Raw genomic sequence first — 25,647 nt, 5'->3', positions numbered from 1 at the left:
CAAATGTGTGACTGACTGTGCATGTTACTGAGTGCAGTCAGTGGTAATACATCGCCAAGTGACTGATGGCCACTGCAAAAGCTCCCATACAAACTGAGATGCACACACTCATCAACTTGAAAAGTGGGTGAGGAGGAGGAGGAGTTGGTGATGAAAGATGCATTAACTGGCACTGATAAATGAGTGAAAAGACTTCTAAAATTGGTGTCATTGGTTTCACAGAAAGAAGATTAAAGGCATCATGGAAATCTGTTAGGATTATTTTTTAGGGCATGCTAAAACCCTAACCCTTGCAGTTTTCCAGTAAATAAAAGCAGAAGGATTGGCAAGCATAAAAGACCATAGCCAACTGGCAATAACAGATGGAAGGGTTTTCATTCCAAGGGTAAAGGATACACACATATGGAAACTTCAGACCTCCTGCATGAAATCATTATGTCTTCTATTTCACGTGTAGAAAAATACAATTCTATGTCGTACTCTAATTATTATGGAGGGAGGTTAGATGTAATAATTTTCTTCAATAATATAAATCTGCTCATTTAATATTTGCATTTGCTATGCTTATGGCATGCATAATGATATATGCCCAATAATAGCACTTTTTAATGATATTCATTCAATAATTGCCCAGGTTCCTCCCTTCTCCCAGAGCTTATAGAGCATGTGTTCTGTGGTGTGGGATATAATAGTCAGGCCAGGGTCTTTGTCTGAGCCATTCATTACCAGTGATTAACACAGTGTCTCTCTCCATGCCTCTCAGGAACCATGGTGAGCAAGGAGGGCGGCAAATGCATGCTCACCAACTCTGAGTCTGACTCAGAGGCGGCGCCCTCGCCCTCCACCTCACTGGCGTTGGAGGTGAAGTATTCCCTGGAAGCCAGCCGACAGGTGAGGAAGAGAAACAAGGCCCTGCAAGTGCGTTTCAAGGACATCTGCGAGGCACAGAACGAGCAAAGGGAGGCGGCGCTGCAGGCAGCAGGGAAGGCTGGCAAGCCCGTCTCGTACAAAGTGGCGTACCGCAAGTACATGACCGTCCCCGCTCGCAGATCCATCCCCAACGTCACAAAGAGCACGGGCGTGCAGACGTCCCCTGACCTGAAGAAACGCTATCAGACCTTCCCTTTTGAACGCAAGAAAGGCCACACCTTTAAACACGTGGCATCAGTGGAAACTTATAAAGGTCAGAACAACGGTTTTGTCATGGAGGTGAAGCAGTCCAAGGCTGCTGAGCAGGGTTTAGATGAGGAGGAGGAGGAGGGAGCCTGCGGAGGGAGCGGAGTCCGGAGGACCAGGGCTCTGCTCCATACTAATGAGTGCATTGCCACAGTGGAGCAGCACACTGCACCTGACGGCCTGTGCTCTGACGCTCTGCTGCTCAGCTGCTCTGCGGACACAGACTGCCTTCCAGACACACCTAGAGGAAGCGGAGCCGGAGCACAGGCGGAGTACCAGCTCTGCAGTGTCCCGTCCAAACCCAGGACAGGATTACAACACAGGGAGGCCGATACAGACCGCTCGGCCAAGAGGCAGCTGCTGAATCTGGAGGAGGGCTCGTCCCGGACCCTGCCGGACAGGGCCTCCAAGGTTACAGGCCCCATCGCCTGGAACTCCCTCACGCAGGTGGAGTGCCTGGACAGTCCGTCTGTGCGGAGCAAGCGTAAGAAAGGCCTGCAGCTCAACGGGCTGCAGTCTCAGACGCTGCCACGTTCCAGCGTAGGCTGTACGACGCAGGCACAGTGCCACGCGGGACAGTTGTCCGCCCAGCCTCTACGAGGCATGGAGGAGCCTCTGTCGCCCTGCGGAGCTGGGGAGGCTGGGGGGGCACCAGCGGACCCGGGTTCAGGGGAAGCCTGTAAGCAAATAGTGCCTGTGACTCAGGAGGGGGATGTTAAAGCACAGCTCCAGGCCATGGAGAACCTGATCAGCTCCAGCCAAGAGACCATCAAGGTGCTGCTGGGGGTCATCCAGGAACTGGAGAAGGGTGAGGCCCACAGAGAAGGGTAAGACATCTCACTTAAGGCCTGTGCTTTAAACTGGTTTGCATTAGTATGTGCCTATTGGAAGAATTACTGTGATAATTCTAACTTACCCATGTCAAAATAACTAAAACCCCTAAGAGATGTCATAACTCTATGTGTTGAGATAACAGGGTTAAGTGAAGGAAACATCAGAGACACTGAACACATTATAATTCAGCATGAACAGGGCAAGTGTCCTCTTGATGTGTAGCAACACAGTACTTCTGCATGTGTGACTGCTCTTCAGTAGAGCCTCTATTGAACAGCCCATAGAGGAAGGATTTTTAAATGTAATCTTGGGGTTTGGGGGATACACTCTCAATGGGCCTCATTCACGCAACTTTTCTTAAATTGTTCTTACTTTTGTTCTTAAGAAACATGCCTACGCAAAACCAACATGGGATTCATGAAGCATGCGCAGAGTCTCGATTTTTGCGTATTCCAGGTGTATCTGATGATGAATGCCACTTGACGCCCTGGCAACTCCATAAAAGGCCTGCTGTCTGAAGGGTCGTGCGCAAATGGAAAGCATTACTGGAGGGGTGGAGAATGGCAAACAGACCCAAGAAGAAAAATTAAAACTCTGAAATAGTGTTGTCGGGAGTGAGAGAAAAAAAATATATACTTTTTAAAAGTGTAAGCGGTGGAGTGACAGCAACTGAGAAAAAAAAAAACATGGCAAGAAATTACTGATGCTGTAAATGCTGCAACATCAGAAACACACCTTGAATTCAATGAAAAAGAAACAGTTTGACATAGGCCTACAGTTAGAATCTAAAAAGCGTCGGCCACAGTTTAACTCCAAATAGATGCAGTTTATTAGCTTCAGGCGGAGGGCAGGGCGCTGTCAAGAGGATTGGGGGAATAATATGGAGACTGTGCTGTCAGGTGTCCAGTCATCAGCGGAGTTGGACACTGGTTTAATTCAAGCAGCATCTCCATCTGATGGTAAGCTCAGACTTTAGGCTATATAATAATATTGTTGGTTTTGACTGTAGCCGTTGTTGACAGGAGCTTTCTGCCTGCGGTGTCCAAACTCATCACAGCCTTCCAGCTCAGCATGCTGCGCTCGCTCTGTGGCGGAGCGAGTGGCCGTATGATAATTATATGATCGCTGCTGAGGGGTCTGAAGGTTTATCAGGTGTGGCTTTAGCAATGTGGTTAAGGCATAACCTCTATCACCTAGAGACACACTAGTTAGTCTTGAGACTCAGGTTAATTTAACTTCCATTCAGTCCTATATGCACCCTGCTGTTCTGCAGCACCGAGTCGCGGCTCCTCCTGGACAGGGGAAACCACATGTAGGAGGTTTAGGTTGGCGTCACAAATTAATTGAATGTTTATGGTGTGTTATTATTTGCGATTTAAATAGGGGAATACGTTTGGACATGGTACTTTGATGCGCACATCTATTGCTCCTGTGGTAAGATAAGATAGAACTTTATTGATCAATAAATAATAATATATGTATGATAATATATATACAATACTAATTAATCACTTTAATCACTCATGTGTCCAATTGAATAGAATTGCCTATGAATTTGTTCATATAGGCCTAGCTTTGTTAATATGGTTATTATCACTAGGCTTACAAATGGCCTGAAACACATTTTGTTGTTGATAATGAGGTCTGGGACTGCTTTAATAGATTTCCCTTAAAGAATAAGGCATTCTAAGTAGAAACCACTTTATGCGTAATGCCCCCACGCATGTTTCCAAACACACGTAGATTTTGATCGTACCAAAGAACAAATTCAGCTAAGAAAAAAAATGATGAATGCCGAAATGTTCGTGGAAACGTTCGTAAGTACACTTTAAGATCAAATCTGATCGTACGCACGTTTCGTGAATGAGGCCCAATGTATCTGGGACGGTGTTGCTTTCACCTGGATGTGCCCCACAGTGCTATTAGAGCACAGTGTCCTTTTGTGATGATTTCCCCCCAGATATCATAGCACAGCCGCTGCAGAACTAATGTATGGGCCAATCATCTCGCTCAATTTGGCCCGAGTGGTTTGATGACCCGTGGTATGAAACACTGCCACTCAGGATGTAGCCTTTAATCAAACCCAAGGTTAGGAGACGGCTGAGATATTCTCGCTAGTTTTGAATGGAATCGGCTCACTGAATGATCCTGCCCATTGATGAAAACTCCACTCAACTGAAAAAGCTACCATATGTGAGCGATTAATATTCTTTTTGTGGTAATATCTTTTAAATAAATTCTTGATACAATGACTCAGGAGTTTGCTTTATAGTTAATATGAATACCAACAGTCAGATCTGAGCTATGGTCTTATATGGGAATTGAAGGAATATGAGGCTGAAAAATGGAATCCCCATTCTAAGAAAGACATGGGAATGATACATTCATGTTTTTTGCCCCTTAAGCGAAATACTAAACTAGACATTTGGCAGTTGGCCTTATCCAACTGTGCAACGTAATGTTAATCTAGTGAGTCCAAGGCCTTTGAAAAAGCCACAGCCTGTGAAAAAGCCATTTGCTGTCCGATGGAAATTGAGTATATACAAAGGGGCTCCAGATAGCATCTAGCCAGCTGAAATAGAGGATTGTCTATCCAAAGGGATGAGACAAACAAAATGGCCAATTTGTTGAGTGAATTGCTGAGGCTCGGCGCTCAGATCCCTATCTGTTTTGACCAGTACTGTGAGGTACAGAGTGAGAGAATCCAAATAATCAACATCAGATACCAACCTGGTCCAAAACCAGTGGGAATAACACACACACGCACACACACACTCTCACCTGCCAAGCTGATAATCAAGGTGTACACAGCAGCCACAAAGTGCATGGGGCCGACTCTCACTATCAACTTGACTGGAGAGCAGGTTGAAACTCCTCTCCAACGGGGCTTGAGCAAGGAATAGATCTTCCAACCATCGGAATTTACACCATCTAAAAAGCCAATTATCCTCCCCTCAATCTTTCACGAGGCAACCTTAATCTCCTTATCACCAAACTCATAAAATTGGGCTGCGAGTGAAAAAGTAAGCGGACATGTGGTGCTGCATGGGAAGCCGTCTCCTATGCGTCGCCTGGCACATCTGCCTTATCAGATGTGTGGAATAGTGGCAGGCGGAGGAGAGGAGAGGAGAGGAGAGGGAAAAAGGACAGTACAGAGAAGAGGAGAATGTAAGAGAGTCATGACTGGTTGAGTCATAATGATGTTTGCACACACCATATGGCCTTCTGTTCCCATCCAGTGGGTGATTAAAGCTAATTTTTAATTTAATTACTTTTTAAACTTAAACAAATTCATTGAGAATGATTAGTGAGTAGTGTTTTACAGGGTCATCTGGCCATATACTGCAAGGAACAAGCACTTCGATAGCAGAGTCATGTGCTATACGGTTATTATAAAAGCCTACATTTTGTAGAACTCACTGAGCAGCATAAGCCTCTTGTAATCCATCTGAGGCCGAACGCACTTCTAGTTTTCTTTATTAACACAGTCTTCTTCTTACTGTACATGTTTCCAATTTCCAGAGTGGTATTTTTTAGCGAGCCAAGCAGAAATTCTAATGCTGCCTTTGTCACACTACATTAGCTCCATTCTCCCCTCCCCACAGAAATGTCACCGGCCCAACAAATAGGAGCGCCCACGGGCTATAGGTGAATTGTGAGTGCAATTACATCTGTTATATTACTGTTTATGTTATATGACATTCATTTTTCATGTAATGAAATGCAATGCCTTGTGCATTCATCAGTAGGCATGTGTGCATGACACGCCCTTCAGACGCAAAACGAAATTCCATGCCTAATGTGCTGTGTCCAAAACACAATAACATGGGGAAAAATGGAAGAAATGAAAAATAACCTGTGTCTCAGTGCTGTTTATGAAAATGATTGGAATCTTCCATTGATTTCTGTTGCAACACACTGTAGTAGCACAGTTCAAAACGGCCAAGATCAAAGATTTCATCTAGAGATCTGCCACAAGGGCAGCTGCCTCCGTTTTTCCATGATCCTTAAATTGGTTTCCCACACAGTTCCCCTGATCTGCATGACCTAGAGAGGGAGAGAGCAAGTGTGAGAGAGGAGGACAGAGAAAAAGAGAGGGAGAAAAAGGAAGGAGAGGGAGAAAGAGCAGAAGCGAGCGAGAAAGCGAGACAATGAAAAAAAAAGAGAGAGAGAGAGGGTGAGGCCTCATCTCCCTTGGTTATTGTATTATTCGAACTCTCCAGTGCCAACCCGCTATTTCCAGATTATATGAGCAGCTCTTGCCAAGCGGCTGTGAAGAAGGGAGGTTAGAGGACACAACTCGCCTTTGAGGAAAGTTGTTGTCTCCTGGCAGCCTCGGGGAGCCTGGTCAAGATCAGGTGCTGATGTCCTCTCATACCACGCACGCACGCACACACACACACATCCCTCGAGTACAGCTGTGCCCAGGGCATAATATGCAGCGTGAAGGGTGCGAGGCATTTATAGAGTACATCATTGGTTGCATCCAACAGCAGAAAGTCCGGGAATAAATTTGCTGCATCATCAGCCAGTGTTAGCAGCCTTGCCCTAATTAATCACACTCATGAGGACTTGTTGCCAGTCTGTCTATTAATACTGTGTGTGTGTGTGTATGTACGTTTTTATGCCTTTGGACTCCCACCCACTCAGTGACCTTTTGGAGAGCTCACCTTGTAGCAGCAGGGGGGAGGGTGTATAAATATACTGTTAATGGCACTTTTGGCTTCGCTCTCCCCCGGGAGGCCTGCCGAAATGAGCTCGGCTCTCTTATTTTCTCTTATCAACTCCGTCTGAGAGGGAGAGGCGGGGGGTAGGAGGGGGTGGGGGGGATAAGAGAGATGGAGGGAGAAAGAGATCTAGACAGCGTGAGGGCAAGAGATACAGAGAATAAGAGAGAGTTGTCGAAAGGACGCCATCCAGTTGCCTGCACACCCCATCAGCGCTTATCGATCCGCTCATCTGGGTGGAAAGTGAAGGCGGGCTTGACCTTCCTCCGCTGCGCTGCATTATGGGGGGTCACCTCCTCTCCGCTGGCGTCCGCCGGGCTTCGCCGACAAACCCCTTAATTACACCGGAGCCCCTTCGCCGAAAAGCAGAATACTTCCCTCACCTATAAAAGCCATATGGCCACACTCATCCTCTTCTCTGCCCCCCCCCCCCCCCCCCCTCCTCACCCCGTTCTATCACAGCCCTAATAACAATATTGGTATCAACACCCCTAATATAACTGTCAAGTGAATATAGCAAAGAAAGTGCAGATGGGGAAGGGGGGGATTTATGTCAGCGTTTTAAATTTTATTGGCGCTTCGACGCTGCTCAGTTCTAGCAACGTGACACGAGTGCCTGAGGAGAGAGAGAGAGAACTGAAACACATCTCTGCTGCAGCACACACAGAATGGGAACTATCTGGGAACACGTTAACTACAATGGGGGGAGGCAACCAGTGGCTGTAGCAGCTGTGTGTATGTGAGTCTGGGTGTGTGTTCAAACCTACAATCTTAACAACCCTTGCTGTGTGATGTTAGTCATTTGTTAACACACAGCATACTCCTCACCGTGATAACTTACATTCCACGGGTTTCATTCCTTGCTATCAAGGTGATGTGGAACTTGAAAAGAGTGATATCAGCTCACAGACAGAGGTAGGGAGATTGATCCTGGGCAGAGAAAGTCAATAACTAATGCTCTCTCATCTTATAAATACTGCCAGGTGTCCTTGAGCAAGGCAGCTGACCCGTACTGCTCCAGTGGAGCTGCTCACTCTGTGTAGCTGCCTGATAATGAAGGGGAGAGTGGTGGATAAAGGGCACTGCCTTGGTAAATAACAGCTCCAAGAAGCCTGACATCTTGACTGTAGTTATTTCTGTGAGGATTTCAGAACTCATAACCTTCATAACTGTACATTTCTAAATGGTATATAGCGTTGGGAGACAACTGGGTTTGCAAGACTGCTTTCTGTTGATGCAGCGATTGTTTACTTTAACAGCATTACATCCCATCTCACATTTAACAAAAAGTCATCAGCGTGGGTCATAACCGTAAAAGCCAACAGGCAGAGGATTGATTTCTGGTCCATGTGCTTAGTGAAGTGAGTCCACAGTATGTCCATGGTAATATGCCATTAATTATGAGGAGAGGCACTTACTGTCAATCTATATTCACATTACCACATGCTAACCCAATAAGAAAGCCATTGAGCCTTTGAAGCATGTAACCAAATTGTTCAATTCAGGGACGTCACCTTGTGTTTAGCTGCCCCTGGAGGGATAGGGAGCTATAATAAGATCATAGCTCAGGACAGCAGTTCATCTCAGAGACAGTGGATGATAAAATCAAATAAGGACATACAGAATAGGATATTGATTGGTTTGAATGTGAAGTGGTTGAGAATCAATATCAGACTGACATCAATAGGGACCAATACTACACTGCAGAAAGGGTCGGCATAAAACAAATTGTCAAATTCCACGTGCTATGCAAAAACACATTTTATCTCCAACAGATTCTAATCAAATACAATTAATCTACCTAGTTTTGAAGTTACGCAAATGACCCGAGCCCATTTTGAGTACTAAGGATCACTCCAATGCTTCGCAACGCCATCCTTAATAGAATGGAAGGAGGCATGATGGGATTTCTCTAGTGCGAGTCTAAAGGCTATTATACTAGGCAATTTTTGGACAATATACAACACCAACAGGCAAGAATGAATTAAGACCGAGAGTAAATATCTCTTTTAATACTTCCTGACAACAAGAAGTTCTTGGTAGTTAATGCAACGATGCTGAGACAACTCCTGGGGCAACACTACCTTTCAGCTTAGCCCAGAAAGTTGCCCTGTGTATCGCTGCCTAATCTGATCTCCAATCAGCCGAACCTCAGCTAACGGCCAACACTGCGCCCCCCCCCTGCCCTGGCCGCCGGACACAGGCCGCTCGCGAGGGCAGCGTGACTCCTCCTTGCCCTCGTTTGCTTCGGCCCCCGCTAACGAGGGATGACAAACAAGATGAGAAAGGAAGGTGGTGAGGGGAGCAGCTAAACAAGTCCTGTAATTACTCATTCACGACTCTTATCTTCCCCACAGCCTCTCCTATCGAACCGGACAGGACACGGCCAACTGTGACACATGTCGGAACAGCGCATGCATTATTTACAGGTTAGTGGCCATTCCTCTTTAAACGATGATCCAAATGTGCCCTGTCCTTTCTCCTTGGGGACAGGTGGAGAGGGGAAGGGAGGGGAGAGGGGAGAGGGGAGAGAGGAGGGGAAGAGGGGCAGGGGATGCAAGACTAATGTGGATCCTGTTAATGAGCACACAGAGAGACGTGTGACATTCGCACGCCACGCTCTCTCTCCGTCTATATCCGTCTCTGTCTCACTCTCCTCTCCCTACCTCAACCCCCCCCCCTCCATCCGCTGAAGGGCACTTGGCGGGCGGAGGTTTAGCACTATTCAGAGACAAAAGGGCGCACTTGTGAAAAGTATGGAGGAAATACAGAATGAGAAGAGAGAGCATGGGGGCAGGAAAGGTGAAATTAATTTAAATCAAAACATCATGAAATATCATCACGGTGTGCTGTTGCCAAGCCAACTGAGCCTCCACATATGCTCAAGTTCAGTTCAATTATATCACGACTCGGCTGGTATAGACGCCAGTCCTAAATCCTTAGCTTACCAAGGTACATTTCTATTCTTGTGTGGATGTGTGCGTGTGTAAAAGCTTTACTGCCTGCGTTTCCTTCTGTGTGTGTGTGTGTGTGTGTGTGTGTGTGTGAGATAGAGAGAGAAACTCTATGTGGCGGGGTCAAAGTCCACAGTCGGTGCCCCTGGCTTGTGACAGGGCCTTGCAGGTTCTGACTCTGCTGTCACGGGAGCCTTCCTCTCGGATATACAGTGGGACTGACAATCTGCAGGGCCCATGAGGGCTCCTCGCTAACAGCTGGACCTGCATGGACACGCTCTGTATTTGCATGTGTGTGTGTATGCATGTGTTTTTCGGTTCGGTGCGTAGAAAAAGCATGCTTCCCGCAGTCAAAAGGGGAAAGCGAGAGAGAAAAAGAAGAGAGATTTAGAGAGTAGGAGGGCGAGAGGAGATCAATAAAACTGTTTTTAGTGGACACTGCAGTCCCACTCAGTCGGCATTTCGCCTCTGAAGGGCCATTTAAATCATACTCTGTCTACCGCTCTCAATAACCGATAACCCTCTGGCGAAACTACAATCGGCTCCTAAAAATGAAGGAGTAAGGCACCGCTCTGCTCGCTTTGATGTCTGAGCTGGGGAAGGCTCATCGGAAGGTGCTGCAAAGTGGAGTGTGTTTAAATCCCTGCATAGCCGCAGGGTGTTCAAAAAGAATGAAGGGGCGCTTCTGGGATAATACAATGATGGCAAGATGAAGTGAAATAGTCAAATTATGGCACGGTAATGCGGGGTGAAGGACAGTGGGCGAGCGTGACACGGCACAGGGGGAACAGACAGGCGATAGGCTGGGTGCGGGGTTAGGGGACGGGATGAAGTGGGACAGACTGTGGAGATGGGAGCTAGTCTGGTATTATAAATTCGTCATCCCTACGTTTAATGCTAACGCTGTGTGATCTGGCCCCGGGGAAGAGCAGGCTCAGCTCCTCTGGTCTACCTAGCCTCCGTCCCCGCTCCACCCGCCTGAGTAAAGAGCGGCTGCGCCCGGCCTCCGCACACCCTAGAGACACCCGCTAACCAGCCGACACAATCCATGAGCACAATTCGCAGCGTGACGACAAGTCCAAATTTGTTAAAAAAAATGAGCCGTTTGCGTTGCAAGCCCGTTTCTGTCTGAGCAGCTGTGGCATATTCTTGGCAGCCTGGTGTGCACCTACACTGATCACATTGGTGTAAAAGGTGTTAAATTTGAATTTTGCTATTCCTTGGGTTCCCAGTCAGGGTTTATAATATGCAAAATGTGGACCGCTATAAAAGCTATGATTATGCACGCCCATTTGAATTGAGCCAATTTTAAGTGTGCGTCAGTGACGGCTCTACTATGTCTGTCTTGTCTGGGTTTCTTCTTATCTGAAAATCCCCAGAGACAAGCGATGTGAATATTATGTAGAGATATCACAGACAAAGTCGGGTCAAATTTGTCCCGTGGCTTGGTCTCTGCTGATCATCCACACACACACTGACAACTGTCTTCAAACAGGCACTATATTAACATCAAAAGTGTGGATACGGCTTCCTAGATCTGCCACAATCCATTGAAACGCTTCATCTGCGGAGGAAGCAAAGAAAAACAGAAACTCAATACAAAACAGGAGGCTCGTTTTTGACAAACCGTGCCAGCGCTTGGCAGGGTTTCAACTTGATAAAGGGCAGAAATCTCTAAGTGAGATGTTTGAAATCTCTGGATGTGGCGTTCAATTGACCCGAGTTCTCCTTTAAGAGACTCGCTTGGCATGGTGAATTGTGTTGATTGGACACAGAATCAAATATAGCAGTTGTATTCACACAGGCAGGAGGATTAAATGGCAATCTAATTACATAGATCTCCATGAAAACAACCTCTCTGGAGGTGGAGGAACACAAGATAGGAGGTACAGCCGTGAAGGAACACACAGTGTACGCAGGAGGAATAGCTGTCTATAGTATCTATCAGGATTGTGTGTGTGCGTGTGCGCGCGCGTGTTTGTGTGTGTGTGTGTGTATCTTTGTGCCAGGGCCAAGCCCCTACACTCTTGCGTTTATGATGAAGCTGGTCTCATGAGCACAGTGGACATATGGGTCCATAAACCATTTTAACGCAGCTCAGTATGGAACCAGCCGTGTACCGTTCAGCATAACCAACTAGTCCAGGAGTATTAGGCTTGATGTTGCAGCCCAACCTTAGCATAACAGCGCCAGAGAGAATATTGTACTCTAGTCTTTGGGCATGGACATCAAACAGAATACACAAAGCTGCTGTAGTCTCTCGACCTAATGTGGTCCCACTTTCCTCATTTTCAACTATCTTGAACTCTCTGTCTTTCACTCTCTCTCTCTCTCTCTCTCTCTCCCCCTCTCTCTCTCACTCTGTCTCTCTCCAGAATACATTATCTCTCTCTAGCAGCTAACAGTGTGCGTTCAAATGAACTTGGGAATGTAATGCTTAATGCAATGTGCATGACATTAAAATAGAACAGGAGCAAAAAGGGATGAAAAGATTATTGCAATTCATTCCATTTTGCCAGGTGATGTAATATCTGGGATCGAGAAAGGAAGGGAGAGGGGAGGGTGAAAAAAAAAAAGAGTTAGAGAGAGCGAGAGAAAGAGAGAGAGGATAAAGAGAAAGAAAGTGAGGGAGAGAGAACGGTGCAGAAAAGCTGGGCATTACAGGGGATTTGAAATGCATTCAATTTATTTCAAGACCACGGCATTAAGTCATGATGCGTCTTGACGCATTGTTCACCCAGAAACCCTGTAATCTCATTTTCCTCACAGTGCATTGATATGGGCTAATGTGCTGATCAAACAGGGAGATAGATTTAAGTGGTTGTGATTAAGGGAGTAGATTGGGGAGGGCTCCGTCATTGCAGGACACCATTGTTCACAATGGACGACAGCGATTTCCCATCAATCCAACATGTCATTAGCTTGCATGTCTCGCGGTTAAGTCAGAAATGGCGAGCTGCAGCTGATCATTAAACTAACTATCTGATGATAAACCACTCTTTGAATAACACTGCACAGCGAAAATGGATAGTGAAAAACCAACGGAGGAAAGGGTTTAAAAAGGAGGGAAAAAAAATCTCAAATCTATTGAGGGAGGCTATGAAAATCAATTAAGCGTTGCTAAAGGCTGAAGAGCTGATTATATTATAACATATGGAAATTACTGAGCAGCAAGGCTGTCCTACCACACTACTTTGTGGTGGGAAGATATCTCTTTTTGTGCAAGCATAATGATGTTTTCCACCATGGTGGCAAGCCGGTTACCATAGTTACGAGAGTGATCCTCGGTAGGACAGACAGCGTCAGGGGACGGCGGGGACAGTCAGGAGAGCACACGCATAGCCAGGATAAGATAAGAGAGAAGAAGAAGGAGAGAGAGAGAGGGGGTGAGAATGTGAAACAGGCAGATAGAGAGAGGAGGAGAGAGAGACAGAAAGACAGATAAAGGCCCACAGGATGTTTAAAGTGGGGTGAAGGTGGGGTGAGAGGTGTGTATGGAGATGAATGAGTGGGAGATGGGGGGGGGGAGTGAGAAGTTGTGGCAGGGCAAATGCACTAGTTTCTTTTCTTGTATATGCACTTTTTGGAGTGCATGAACGAGAGAGAGAGGGAGAGAGGAAGCGAGAGTTAGAACAAGAGAGAGAGAGAGGTTAAAGACTGACAAAGTCCAAAGTGCCTTCTTCAATTTGTTCCAATCCAACAACTCACTTGGGGGACTCGCAGCTAGGGGAGAGGAAAATGCCAACAACGCTCACTTTTCGCTTTCAGCAAAAATCAAAATGAGAGCATCGCCATGCGAGCAGACCGACACGGCAGGGCCCATGACAGTTTCATGAGGAGATGCTGATAACTGGGCCGGGTAGAGACTAATAAATCTTTCATTAAAAGGCCTTTTGAGTACGTTTCAAAGACGGGATGATAATCTTTTCACTCCGCTCTTTTTTTTCTAATGAGGCTGTGCAGAAAAAAAGATGATTTTTTTCTGTCGCTTTTCAGTGACACGCAAGTTTCCCCTGCTTGCTGTTCCCAAGCCACAGGCCTCTTTGCTTATGCTTTGTGTGATTCTCCTGATGCATTGAGAGCCATGCTGTTGATAAGATAGTAGCACATGACATCAAGGAACACATCCGGCTTATCGCAAAATAACTCATCATCAGATAGAAGGTGGCGAAATGACAAACAGCTACTAGAACGAGCGCGGTGGTCTCAGTATCACAAATCTATGGATTGTTCAAATATGTATGCTGAGGATCTCTGTGTGTTTATGTGTGTGTGTTTAAGGATTTAGCCTGACTGTAATACATCTATTGAGATTTGGGAGAGAAAAATACTGTGACAGTGCACTAACACAGGTAGCAGATGAACTATAAAGGGCACTGAAACGGATTCTAGCGAAATAATAGATGACGTCACATACCCCATCGCAAATGGGATAAGCAGTTTAAATGGAGTGTAAACGTGTCAGGAATGTAAATATGTCTGATAAAGGTTACATCCCCTCCAGAAATTGAGAGGTGAAGCAGGGGTTAGTGCATATGGCTTCATATGATGTCAGCGTGAACTTTTTTTGAAAATCATTTTTATGGCATTGACGGGACAGTGTAGCGCGCAGACTGACGGGAAACACGGCGGAGAGGGAGGAAATGACGTGCAACAGAGGTCGTGGTGCAGATTCAAACTCACAATGTTGGGAGTACGTAGCATGAATCCTAGCCCACTGTGGACACCCCAACCAGGTCGCCCGGATGTCAGTGTGACCTTTACCCAGGAGACAGTGGACGCTATGGTTCATAGCTGGGCTTCAGGGAACAAAATAACCAGGACACACGATGCAATGTACGTCTGATCAAAAACCACGACTGAAGTGTTATCCATCAGCACATAATGTATGCTCCTCCAGCATAAATGAGCACACTGCTCTAATAAATGATCACACCAATAATGTGTGTGTGTGTGTGTGTGTGCATGTGTGTCAGGAACATGGCTCACATGAAAGCTACAGCACTTCCACAACACAAAGATGTCCAAATAGGTAGGGAGATCCGTCTCTCAAAGCTGTTACGCAGTATTAATTAAAGGCTCCAAATGAAGTCATCTTTAAGCGAGATGAAACAGGCACAGTGAAGCACAGCGCATGCTGCTTCGCTAATGACACTGCTGCACATTGCACTCACACAGATACACAGTCACTGATCACAGAATCTTTTGATGTCGGGTTACTACAGAAATTCAAGCTGTAAAGGCCTGGTAATTTTGAGTGAGTTTGACTTCAGAAGATATTAGTATCTGTCATGAGCTTTAACTTGCTGCGCACTCTGATACGCACGTGCAAACATATGCACACGTGCGTGCACACATACACACAAACACACACACACACACACACACACACAGGCCTCACACAAATAGGAGTGGATTTATGCCAGTATAATTAACAGCCTGTACCCCATGATTAATTGCTAATAGCTGCACTGTTCTTGGCTCTGTGTAAAGGCCTGAGTCAAACAAATGCAAAGTGCTGAGTGTCTGCTTCAGCACCCAACAGTCACTTGACTCACTGTCAAAGACCCACATTTACATCTATTCGGTTCTAATCAATGCCAAAAGCATTGGCTTACATAATAAAACCTGTTGTATTTTATTATGACAAACTTAAGGTGGATGCCCTGGACATTCCTGGGTTGTGGCTTTGAGCTGCAGTGTGCTAAAACAGACGTAAATAATCTGAGCTCAGCTGGAATGCCTGTAATGACCAACATCCACTCGTTTTTTACATTCTATTCCATTCTATTCTATTCTATATTTGAAAACCTAGCCTCTGATCCCTAAATTGAATGCTTGAAATGCAACAATACAGCCCTTTGAGCCCTTTGGATTCCTAAACCTCTCAGTGATTCAGCTTGCAAGGATGTATTAGTGTTAATCCAGGACAACATCTGATGTAAAAAATAATGAATACAACAATGGGTGATGAAAGACCGCTTTTGCCATGAGCAAGAGGCGATCATAACAGATGCTTTGTATTCCAATCATAGCAGGCAGTGCCCAGCTGACTTGGGCACTGCATAATCTCTTACAGTGGTTCACGGCGGTTAACAGCAGCGTCTAGCCAGGCCCACTGCAGTATTTATGACCTGGATCCTGCTGCCATTGTGTATGTCTGTCTGACCGCCTGAGTGCCCCCCCCCTCCCCCCCCTCACCCACACACACACACATAACCTGACTCAGGGTAGTGGCTAGAGGAAGCTTTAGCAGATTAAGGTCCCTCTACACTTGCCACGGCTGAGGCTCTAATCTGAGTTTCACTTAGCCGAACATAGGAGTCAGATGGGCGCGGGCGTGGGATTACACCACATGTGAATGATGGCTCGTCCCGATAAATCCCCTAGCACCCTGGGGAAATGTAGTGTACACTAGGAGGGAAGAGATCGTGTGTTTGTGCGTGTGTGTGTGTGTGTGTGTGTGTGTGTGTGTGAAAGTGTCCCACGTACTTAAGCATCCAGCATCTCCGTTGCCTTTTGCTGATGTTGTAATATTGTGCGGGGATCAAAGCAACTTGGTACAAACTAAAGTTCTGAAAGGCTCACATCAATACACGTCCTCTGATCTCAGTTTTAGGAAAGCAAATGCTCCTCGGTTCAACCTCCCTCCAGTGACCCGCCGCTCTTCAATGGAAAACATACTAATGGGTTTCCCTCTCTCTTATGAATCACGATAAGAATGCAAAACCAAAAACAAAAACGAGCAGCGGCAGCCAAAGTGGGCTGCCAGATGCAATCAAAAAACAGTGGGAATTGGAAGATTTGACTGGGAGTGAGGATGAAATAAGAGAGGGGAATGTAGGTCACTCTAGCAGGCTGAGCAGTGCTGTGACAGATGCCTGTCCAGAGAGTCAAGTGAGAACAAGCCACGGAGTAGATACTTAATATATGACTAACAGGACTAGAGGGGGGGGGGGGGGGGGGGGGGGGGGTGTTGCAGTCAAATATGACAAGATCAAACGAGGTGTGAAGGGAGAAAAAAGAAACGTGCATTAAAGTGGCGTAATATCTCCTCCGTGTTTTCAATGTCAACGTAGGGAGAGGAGGAATGAGGGAATATTCTGCACGCAGCAGCATCTGGACACGGTGGTTTTAATATCTGCATGCCAAAAAAAAATGAGCTATCGCTGGTAGAGAGCCCCTGTAGAGCTGATTGTGTGTCTCTCTATCTCTTGCTGCAGTGTGGAGCTGGACTTCAAGCAGCAGGAGGACAAGCTGCAGCCGCTGATGAAGAGGCTGTGCCCGACGGACGACGCCCACTTCTCCCCCCTGCCTTACCCCCAGGAGGCCTTCACCTCCACCCCCAAACGCAAGTCCAAAGCCGACTCCAAGAAGCACGCACGCTGGAAACTTTGGTTCCTGTGAGAACACAGGACCAACCCCCCCTACTACTGATGCCCAGGATTTATGCATCTGTCTCGTTATCCATCGGTTTTTGTTTTGTTTTTTCTGAGTCACAAATAGAATCCTGTTTTTTTTTTTTTTTTTTTGTAGACCTGGCAAACCAGTTGTAACGGAGAGCTCCGCTATTGGATACTGAACCCGGACTCAGAGATGACAGGATGCGTCATGGAAAACAAGCGTGGATCCCGTGGAAAATTGAAAATTTTGTCACGCTTACCAAAAAAGGATTCAGAGTTATTTTGAACTAATTTCTTGAAACAGGGCGTGAAATTACACCAGGGCAACTTATTTGGAGATCAGCAAGGTGAGAAGAAAAATTTGATTTCCCTCTATCTATTTACATATATTTTTCTAGCTGAAGTCTATGGAGTCCTATTCTATTATATTGGTTCAGCAACTGTCTCAGTCACGTTTCTATTCACCAGTTGGGACTTGTCTTTCTCCCCAACCTCCCTGAGAGGTCGGAAATCCAACCATGATGCTCGTTTCCCTGAGATCCACATCAACAGCATATCACCGTACCGGCAAAGCACAATTAACACTGTTCAGGATACGTTTTCTGCAGAATAATAAAAAAAAAAAAGGACTATTTTGACGATTCCCTTACACATGCAGATCACCTACTAACTATGAAAGAATGAAGACAATGACTGAGCAAGAGACTTGAAGGAGGGAGAGGTCATAGAGAGGTTTATTGGAGCTCTATGATCAAATTTCTATCCATCTCTAAAATGTCTCCTTGAAATAACTGACTTTGAAGTGAAGAATGAATAAATAACACTTATTTTCTTATAAACATTTGCAAAGTTAGACGTCAATGTACTTTTTTCTATATAAATATATATATATATATAACTTATAGCTCACTTTAAGGTTTATTGGAATATATTTATTTGAGCTGCAGCAAAGGGGGCTGTGTATTTGAAAAACTACAGTGCAAAGGATGTGAGTAGTTTCTGAATTTTAATTCATTTTCATATGTCAAACTTAATTCTTACTCTCCTCACAGTGCATATTGTCAATGACAAAAGTACAGTCTAAAGAAAAGATGGAGTCCATACCGTCCGAGTCGCTTCATCAGTATCACACTATAGCTAGCTCTGCTTCAACACACACACAAAAGTTTCAGGCGATTTTTTCTTTCATGCAACGCACTAAATATTATGAGTCAGCTCCTTTGTCAGCACATGCGCTAGTGGTGAGTGGTCAGGGAGGCAGCTGTGATTGTATTCCTACAGTATCCTGCATCAGCTACTACTTCAACTACTGAAGCCAAGCCAGGAGGCCTGAATGTGCCGCTGGCCACAAGCAGAGCCTTCTGCAGCGCAGGGTGGCAGGCATGTAGCCTCGTATGCTTTTTACAACCTCCAGATTTCGCAGGATATTTTCTAGCTTTTCGAGGAACAATTTCTAAAGAGGATGTTAAAAATCAAAAAGAGCTTTTTCTTTCCTTTTTGGTTAATTAGTAGCTCCTGCCCCTCGCCTCCCATCCATCCGATTGTAAAGTGAAAACTCCCGCAGTTACCCCATACAGGGTTCATCAAAGACTATGTACAGCCAAAATAATATTTATATATATATATATATATATATATATATATATATATATGTATGTTGTATAGCATCTAATAGGGCTAATAACATTTTAATGAGTGGGAGAGCAGCCAATATCTAAAAGAAAACATAAAGTTAACAGTGCTTGCAGGAGCAAACGGCCGAAGTCACTCTCAAAGCCAAAAACACTGCCCAATAGAGAGAAAATGTGCCAAAGTGGTTTCAAGGGCATAAAAGACATCTTTTGCTACTGACACAATACATGACAGAACGACTAGGTATCACTGGTTTATAACCTTCAGTATGACCTTGACAAGCTCCGACATGCTGCTTTCTGTTGGCTACATGTGATTCATCACCTCCACTCTTGTACATGGCGGGTTGGATTCTTCAGTAGTTGTACTGTAGCATAAAGAGAGAACTAGATGTTTATCTGTACCTTAAAGAAGTGCAATTGATTTACTATGTGCAATACTGTGTATTTTATACTGTTTTTAAAAAAAACAAAACAACTGAAGGTATTTAATATACAAAATAAAATATGAAAAATAAAAACGGACATCTACAGAGCTCTCAAAGTCTGTAGTCGTCTGAGTATCATTTGCAAAACCATGACTAGCACAGCAGTATGGCATTTTCATGAGACAGATATTGGTTCAAAATTAATTTGGGACTTCACTTGGGGCTGAAAGTTCGAGGATTTTGTATGCAAAGCGAACTACAATAGAATCTAGTTCCTGGGCACAGAGGAGGAGGAAGCTCTGAGAATACACCTACATACACGCCTGTGTTTTTGATGCAGCGGAGCGGCGAGATGAGAGCAGAATACAACGAAGGGATAAGCAGGCCTCGGAAACCTGCTCCTGACCCGCGGCTTAGACTCACAGCGCAGCTCGCTCCCTCGCTCTCCTCGCTGTCATGCCGTGCGGGGGGGTGGGTGGGGGGTGTGCGTTGTGTGTGTTTGCCCGTCGGTGCGGACCACCGAGGGGTGGAGCGGTGAGGTAAACCAAGGACAAAGCTCTAGGGAATGTGCTTCAGAGCCGCCGGGTCACCCTCACATGGGCGCCTAAAGCTCCGGGTGCCACGCTTGAGGGCGACGCTCTCCCCCCTCTTGCCCCCCTATCTTCTCTCACCCATGGCAGGGCTGTCTCCACCGGGCTTCCCTCGGGGGGGGGGGGGAGGGGCTGTTTACAACACAACTGAGGTTACAAGCTTCAAATCAGCTTCCATTCCTACATGCTTTTTAACTCTGCTGTAGTTTGAAGGCGACGAGCGTGCTGTGCCGCTGCATTGACATTGAAGCCCAGAGTCCCGCTGGTTTTCACACCGTGTTGACAGTGAGTACACTTCAGACATGACTTATCGCAGGGTCAATAAACCCAAGAGGACATTCAGTCAATGTTTCGGCGCAGGAGAGGAAAGGTGCAGCGAGTGAGTGATAAGTGTGCGTTCCAGGCATTATGATGCAGTGCCATATCTCACTATGCTTCTTTTCCAAAAGAGCTCTGCAGCACTCTGGCCAGCAAGAAAGAGAGGGAGAGAGAGAGAGAGAGAGAGAGAGAGAGAGAGAGAGAGAGAAAGAAAGACAGAGAGACACAGGGATACAGTGAGAGACACTGAGACAGAGAGAGATACAGAAGAGCCAAAGATACAGAGAAAGCTTTGTTCTGAACAGACGTCATTGCACTGACTGTGTTGCAATGTATTCGGTCAGTGACTGCATGCAGCACAGAATGAGCTGCAGCCCCGAGCCTGTCAGCCCCTCACTGTCAATCAATAACGCAGAGTCCTCCCCCCCTGCAGCTCTCCACTCCATTCCCTCTGCACACTGCAGGCAAACAGGCAAGAAAACCCTGAAGTGCTGCATCCTCTCTGACCGCAACGTGTAGTGGGCTAGTCCAGAAACCGAAGCTCAATAAATACACATGGGCCATCCGGGCGACTGGAGGGCACATCTAACTCTCTAGCGATGTTTCCATTCTCTCCAAAAATGTCTGTTAGCAATACAATGCTATTAATTTTTGACATTTAACAGTCTGTTGACAACGGAGACAACAAAATATGCAAAGGTCAGTATGACTAACATGACAAACTAACAAGAACACAAGGGTTTGGTTCACTGACTCTGAAGTCTTGCCTCCTCGTGTGTATCTACCAGGCTCATCCAGAGACTTCAATTCTAAGAAATGCAATGCAAAGGCATAAAAAGGTAGAACTTAGTGATTTCAGCAGGGACAGCAAAAACGATTTTGTGCTACTCTCCTACCAAAAGTGCATTCGCAAGGGCTCATCACAACTGGTGTGAGGGTGGACGTGAATACAAAAAGACAGAGCTCGCCAGGTCGTCTAATGATGCAAATGTACAGCGATGGTGTGTCCGGGGCCCTAACAGGCGTAGCGCCGCAATGACAACGTAGAACAAACCTGACGCCCCCGGCCCGTCACCGTGATCATTCTCATCAGCATTCTGCGTCCGCCACCGCCGAGCGAGGAAGTGGGCGAGAAAGGAAAAGAGGGGAGAGAGAGCGAGAGAGAGAGAGGCAGAAGACAGAGGAGAAAGTTAATGCATAAATCTAAATGTAAGAGGCTGCCACTCAGAAGAATAAGGTCGGTGGTTGGCTGCGGTGTTGCCTGAGTAGCGGCGCGCAATCTGCCTGCAGAGTAGGCAGCCGTACCCAGAGGCGGCAACAACAGCCCTCTGATTGGAGCGCTACGCCGCGTCTACCAGCCTTAACTGGGTCTCACAGCTGTTAAAAATTCAGTCCCACCTTATTGATCATTAAATAATGATTTGGGGACCTGCTTCAAATGTGGCTCTTAAGAGCAGCTCCTGCTCGCGCGCCCGCTCCGCATCTCTCTACCCTCTTTCTGGCTTTGAGTGACAATTTCAGAGAAGAAAATGGCATGAGTAGACTTTGGTTTCTGCAGCTGACGGCGCAATACTGAGAACAAGGAAAGACTACTGAGAGAAAAGGAAAGGAAAGGTGCTAAGAAAGGTTTCATTCCCATGAAGAATGAGGGATATGGAATTAGTCACCTTGTAAAGAGCTCTGTTTTAGGCTTTATTGTATAGTACTTGAGAAGAAGAGCTGAACGGCTTTCAAAAAGACAAGGCTTTGACGTGACCTCTAAGTCCCTCTGCATAAAAGGACGCCCTGCACACTCCCGCTAAAAATAAATATTACGCAGGTACTTAGAAATTTCAAGGCAGTCAAGTACAGTGGCTCGCTATATGGGCAGCGGCTGACAAAAGGCAGGGGTCAGAGAGGACAATAAGAGCAAGCTGTCTATAGGGGAGCGGAGGAGGGCAGAGGGCAGCCGCAGCACATGTATACAAAGTAGATGCTTTCAATGAGGGCCACGGGAGGTCTGGAGCAGAGCGGTTTCATTAACCAGAGAGCAGGCTGATCTGCTTCACCACTATTCACCGCTGGAACCAGAAAACGTCACTGCACCTCGACCACGAGGGGGGGGAACGCTGAAATGGATGCACTTAGTATAATAGAGCGGAAAGGGGACCTAGGTGTGCTGCTGTTACGGGCGTTGAGAGCCTTTTACGCTAAGTAGCAGGCACGTTCCTCCTCGATGTGGAACAGAAATTAGCGGAGTATGCGAAAGGCGTGATCAAAGGAAAACCATCAGAGTGAAAAATAACAGGGTGACCAAAAAGCAAAGGGGAGGTGGAGAGGCAGGCAGCTGGTCCGAGCTCCGGCAACACATCTACTGTACCAGCGTCCAACCCCATTCTCTCTGTTCTCTCTGAGCGTGAGCCAGGCATGAAGGTGCAGAGCCCACTCTATCCCTGGTGTGGAGATGGAAGGAGTGGAGAGCCAGGGAGAGGGGAGGGGGTGGGGGGGGGGGGCGAGTGGGAGCCCTAGACCCCCTCCGGGCAGCTGGCTGGGAGACAAGGAGGGCAGCGGGGAGGCTTCGGCTCAATACGCGGCTTCATTAGCTTTACATTATGCAGTGTGACGCACGCTGGCGCTCTGTTACACAACAGAGGGCTCCCCATCCACGCGGCGAGCTTGGTGCATTGCTAGGATACCGTAACACAGAGGGAGAGACGGAGAGGAGGAACAGCTAGAGAATCTCTGCAATCCAACACTGCTTTACTGTAATTTAGAAAGGGAGGGGGAGAGAGAGGGGGGGAGTGAGAAAGGACACAGGGGAAAAAGGATGCGAACACATGAAACCATAACACTATTACCTGACACACACACACACACACACACGGTGATCAGTGTGTGTGATAACTCGGGGTACTATTGGCTTCATTAAATCACTCTCTGCCGGTGTGGCCCAGTGACTGGTAATAAAAGCAGATAACCCTCCATTAAAGCAGGTGATGTCGTTTCCTGCTGCTCCCCAGATGGAGAGGGTGCTGTACACGCACGCACACACACACACACACACGCACACACACACAATAAATCAACCAAGACAGGAGGAGGTAGGATGCTAAGGCGACCGGCGAGAGCCAGCATCACACCGCAATCCATTTCACAGGGAAAACGTCTCTCGTCATTTACCTGCATTTAAATGGACCATCAAAGTACCTTAAAGTGCCCTGGGAGAAATTTCCATCATCATTGAAACTGTGCATGAAACAGCATATTTTCATTACCCGGGTCTCACGTACGCCTGCATTCCCTGTTTTCAAAGTCACATCACAAGCTATAGGCGACTCTAATGAAAACAGGCGCCAACCGCATCCATAATGCAACGAGTCAAAGAATACGGAAGTTGATATTCTTATCACTGTGGGTGAGGACTCATGAAAATGGATGAAGGTTTCGCCGTACGCGTCAGGCAGACAGCATATTTATGGGATGACTGATAAGCGCGTTAATTGCCATTGAGCTCCAGCCGAGAGAGTGATTGGGAGACGCATGCTAACGGCATCGGACGGGAATACAGTGATTAGATTACAGTACCCAGGCATTAGAAATGCTCTCCGTAATAAATGACGGATCACACACACACACACACACACACACAAACAAACACACAGTGAAACAGCAAAAGCAAAACACACACACACACACACACACACACAGGCAAATAGAATTGGCTTCTCTAACCGCAGAAGATAAAAGATTAAAGCAGTGGAGAATATGAGGAGATCAAAGCCACTCTTGGATTGAGGTTGTGTGAAGCATTCTGCCAAGGTAGACTGGAACATTAATGATAGCTTTGGAATGGAATCGGAGTTGCAGTGGGGCCTGTGGGAGTTGAGGGGGTTGTGGTGAATTCGGAGTGTGTGTGTGTGTGTGTGTGTGTGTACGAAAGCCGGCGGGATAGGGAGAAACATGGAGAGACAGAGAGTCAGTAGTGGTAGTACTAATAATAGGTAGAGTAGTGAGAGAGAGAGAGAGAGAGAGAGAGAGAGAGAGAGAGAGAGAGAGAGAGAGAGAGAGAGAGAGAGAGAGAGAGAGAGAGAGAGAGAGAGAGAGAGAGAGAGAGAGAGAGAGAGAAGTAGAGAGAGACTTACGATGTGAGGCGAGTCGCGGCCCATGGAAATGACCGTCCTGTTAACCGTCCTCAGCAGCTTCTCCATGATGATCTGCACATGCCACTGGGTGGGACCCTGCAACAATACACACACACACACACACACACACCATATGTGAAGGCACATGGGGGAGAGGGGAGACATTGTAACTTGTAACATGAGAAACAATTTAAAAAGGAAAAATCCACCTTACCTACTTATACATTGTTACATATATCTGTGATATTGTAATTTAAGTGTTGTAATCTACTTTTTTGATGTACCCACCCTCCCTCAACCTGTCTCGTCTGCTTCAGTTATCCATTTCTTACATTTCCCAGAATGCCTTTTGACAAGCCCCAGAGAACAGGCGTGAACTTGCTGCATTCAGCTGATGGTTATACATGTAGGTGGAGCGAGCAATAGCAGTAACGAGAGAGAGAGAGAGTTATTCCAGTTGGCTGCGCCCCTTACTCAAAATACACCATGTCTTGTGGCTACATTGCATTCTGGTCTATTGAGGCTACTGTCAGTTTTGGTATCTCTTCTTCTTCTCCAATGGATTTCCTCCCTGTGTGATTACTGAACGTTGGTGCAAAATAAGTCTAGAAAGAAGCCCTCGCTCTTTGGTTCTGAGGGACTGACAGCAAAACCTGACCATTGATGTGTTAGATTGCTGAAAAATTTTCTCCTATCAAACTCCATTGTAGCTGCAGTGGAAATATCTCAGTGTGACATTATGTTGTCTACATTTGGCCAGTTATCTGCGGGATTAAGGAAAATACACCACCAAACAGCAAAATGGCCCAGAAATGCTATATACACTGCCAATAATTGCCAATAGCCATTTTATTAACAATGTTTAAGTGCTTTCGGGTGGATTCTTCCATTAATTTCTAGAAATGTGACTGCTGTTGCTACTAATCTTTGAACAGATATTGCTAACCAGAAGATGGGGAGCCCCGAACGTGGCGAATGAATAAACCAGTGAGTTCCTTGCTGCTGTTTTTGTGGTGCCAACACAGAGCAAAGAATCTGTTTGTCTCCATCAATAGATATGAGAATTGTTGATACGGTTCCCAGCATACAAGGGTTCTGGATTGAAACTCTGAAGTTACTTGGAGGACATTTCTTGCCACGAAACATAACAGATGTGATTGATGCAGCGACGATGATTTATATATTGTGAATCCCTGCTTTTGGAAGGGAAAACATCCCCAGGGCAGCGATACTTTTGTCAAAAGTGGGACAATTTTCACTGGACTTGCCTATTAGTGGGTTTGAGCGAGCAGAGGGCCGTCTCTTACTGTCTGTTTCAGTCTGTGGGGGAAATCATCTAAGCGAACCCGGCTCTGCGGCGTCGGCCTAAACTTTCAATAATTTACACAGCTGTTTCTGCTGCTCAAACACACTCGCGCGCGCCAGTTCACGCACGCACGCACACAGACACACACAAATATTCACA

At 46.3% G+C, this 25,647-nt stretch overlaps 2 protein-coding genes across 2 annotated transcripts in view; one reads left to right on the top strand and one right to left on the bottom strand.

The window, feature by feature from the left end:
* The window catches only part of dock1 (dedicator of cytokinesis 1), a 176,685-nt gene that overhangs the window by 77,869 nt on the left and 73,169 nt on the right, over positions 1-25,647 (bottom strand). The window contains exon 27 of the mRNA XM_071907671.2: positions 24,183-24,278. Within this exon, the coding sequence (XP_071763772.1) occupies positions 24,183-24,278 (96 nt within the window). The remainder of the gene's footprint in view (positions 1-24,182; positions 24,279-25,647) is intronic.
* insyn2a (inhibitory synaptic factor 2A) lies at positions 769-17,098 on the top strand. Its single transcript, XM_071907951.2, has 3 exons — positions 769-2,003; positions 9,095-9,166; positions 16,915-17,098. The coding sequence occupies exons 1-3, from the start codon at positions 769-771 to the stop codon at positions 17,096-17,098; spliced, it is 1,491 nt and encodes a 496-aa protein (XP_071764052.1).

This window comes from Centroberyx gerrardi, chromosome 20, assembly GCF_048128805.1.
Source record: "Centroberyx gerrardi isolate f3 chromosome 20, fCenGer3.hap1.cur.20231027, whole genome shotgun sequence".
Classification (NCBI taxonomy): Eukaryota; Metazoa; Chordata; class Actinopteri; order Beryciformes; family Berycidae; genus Centroberyx; species Centroberyx gerrardi.
This window is presented reverse-complemented; position numbering and strand designations above follow the sequence as displayed.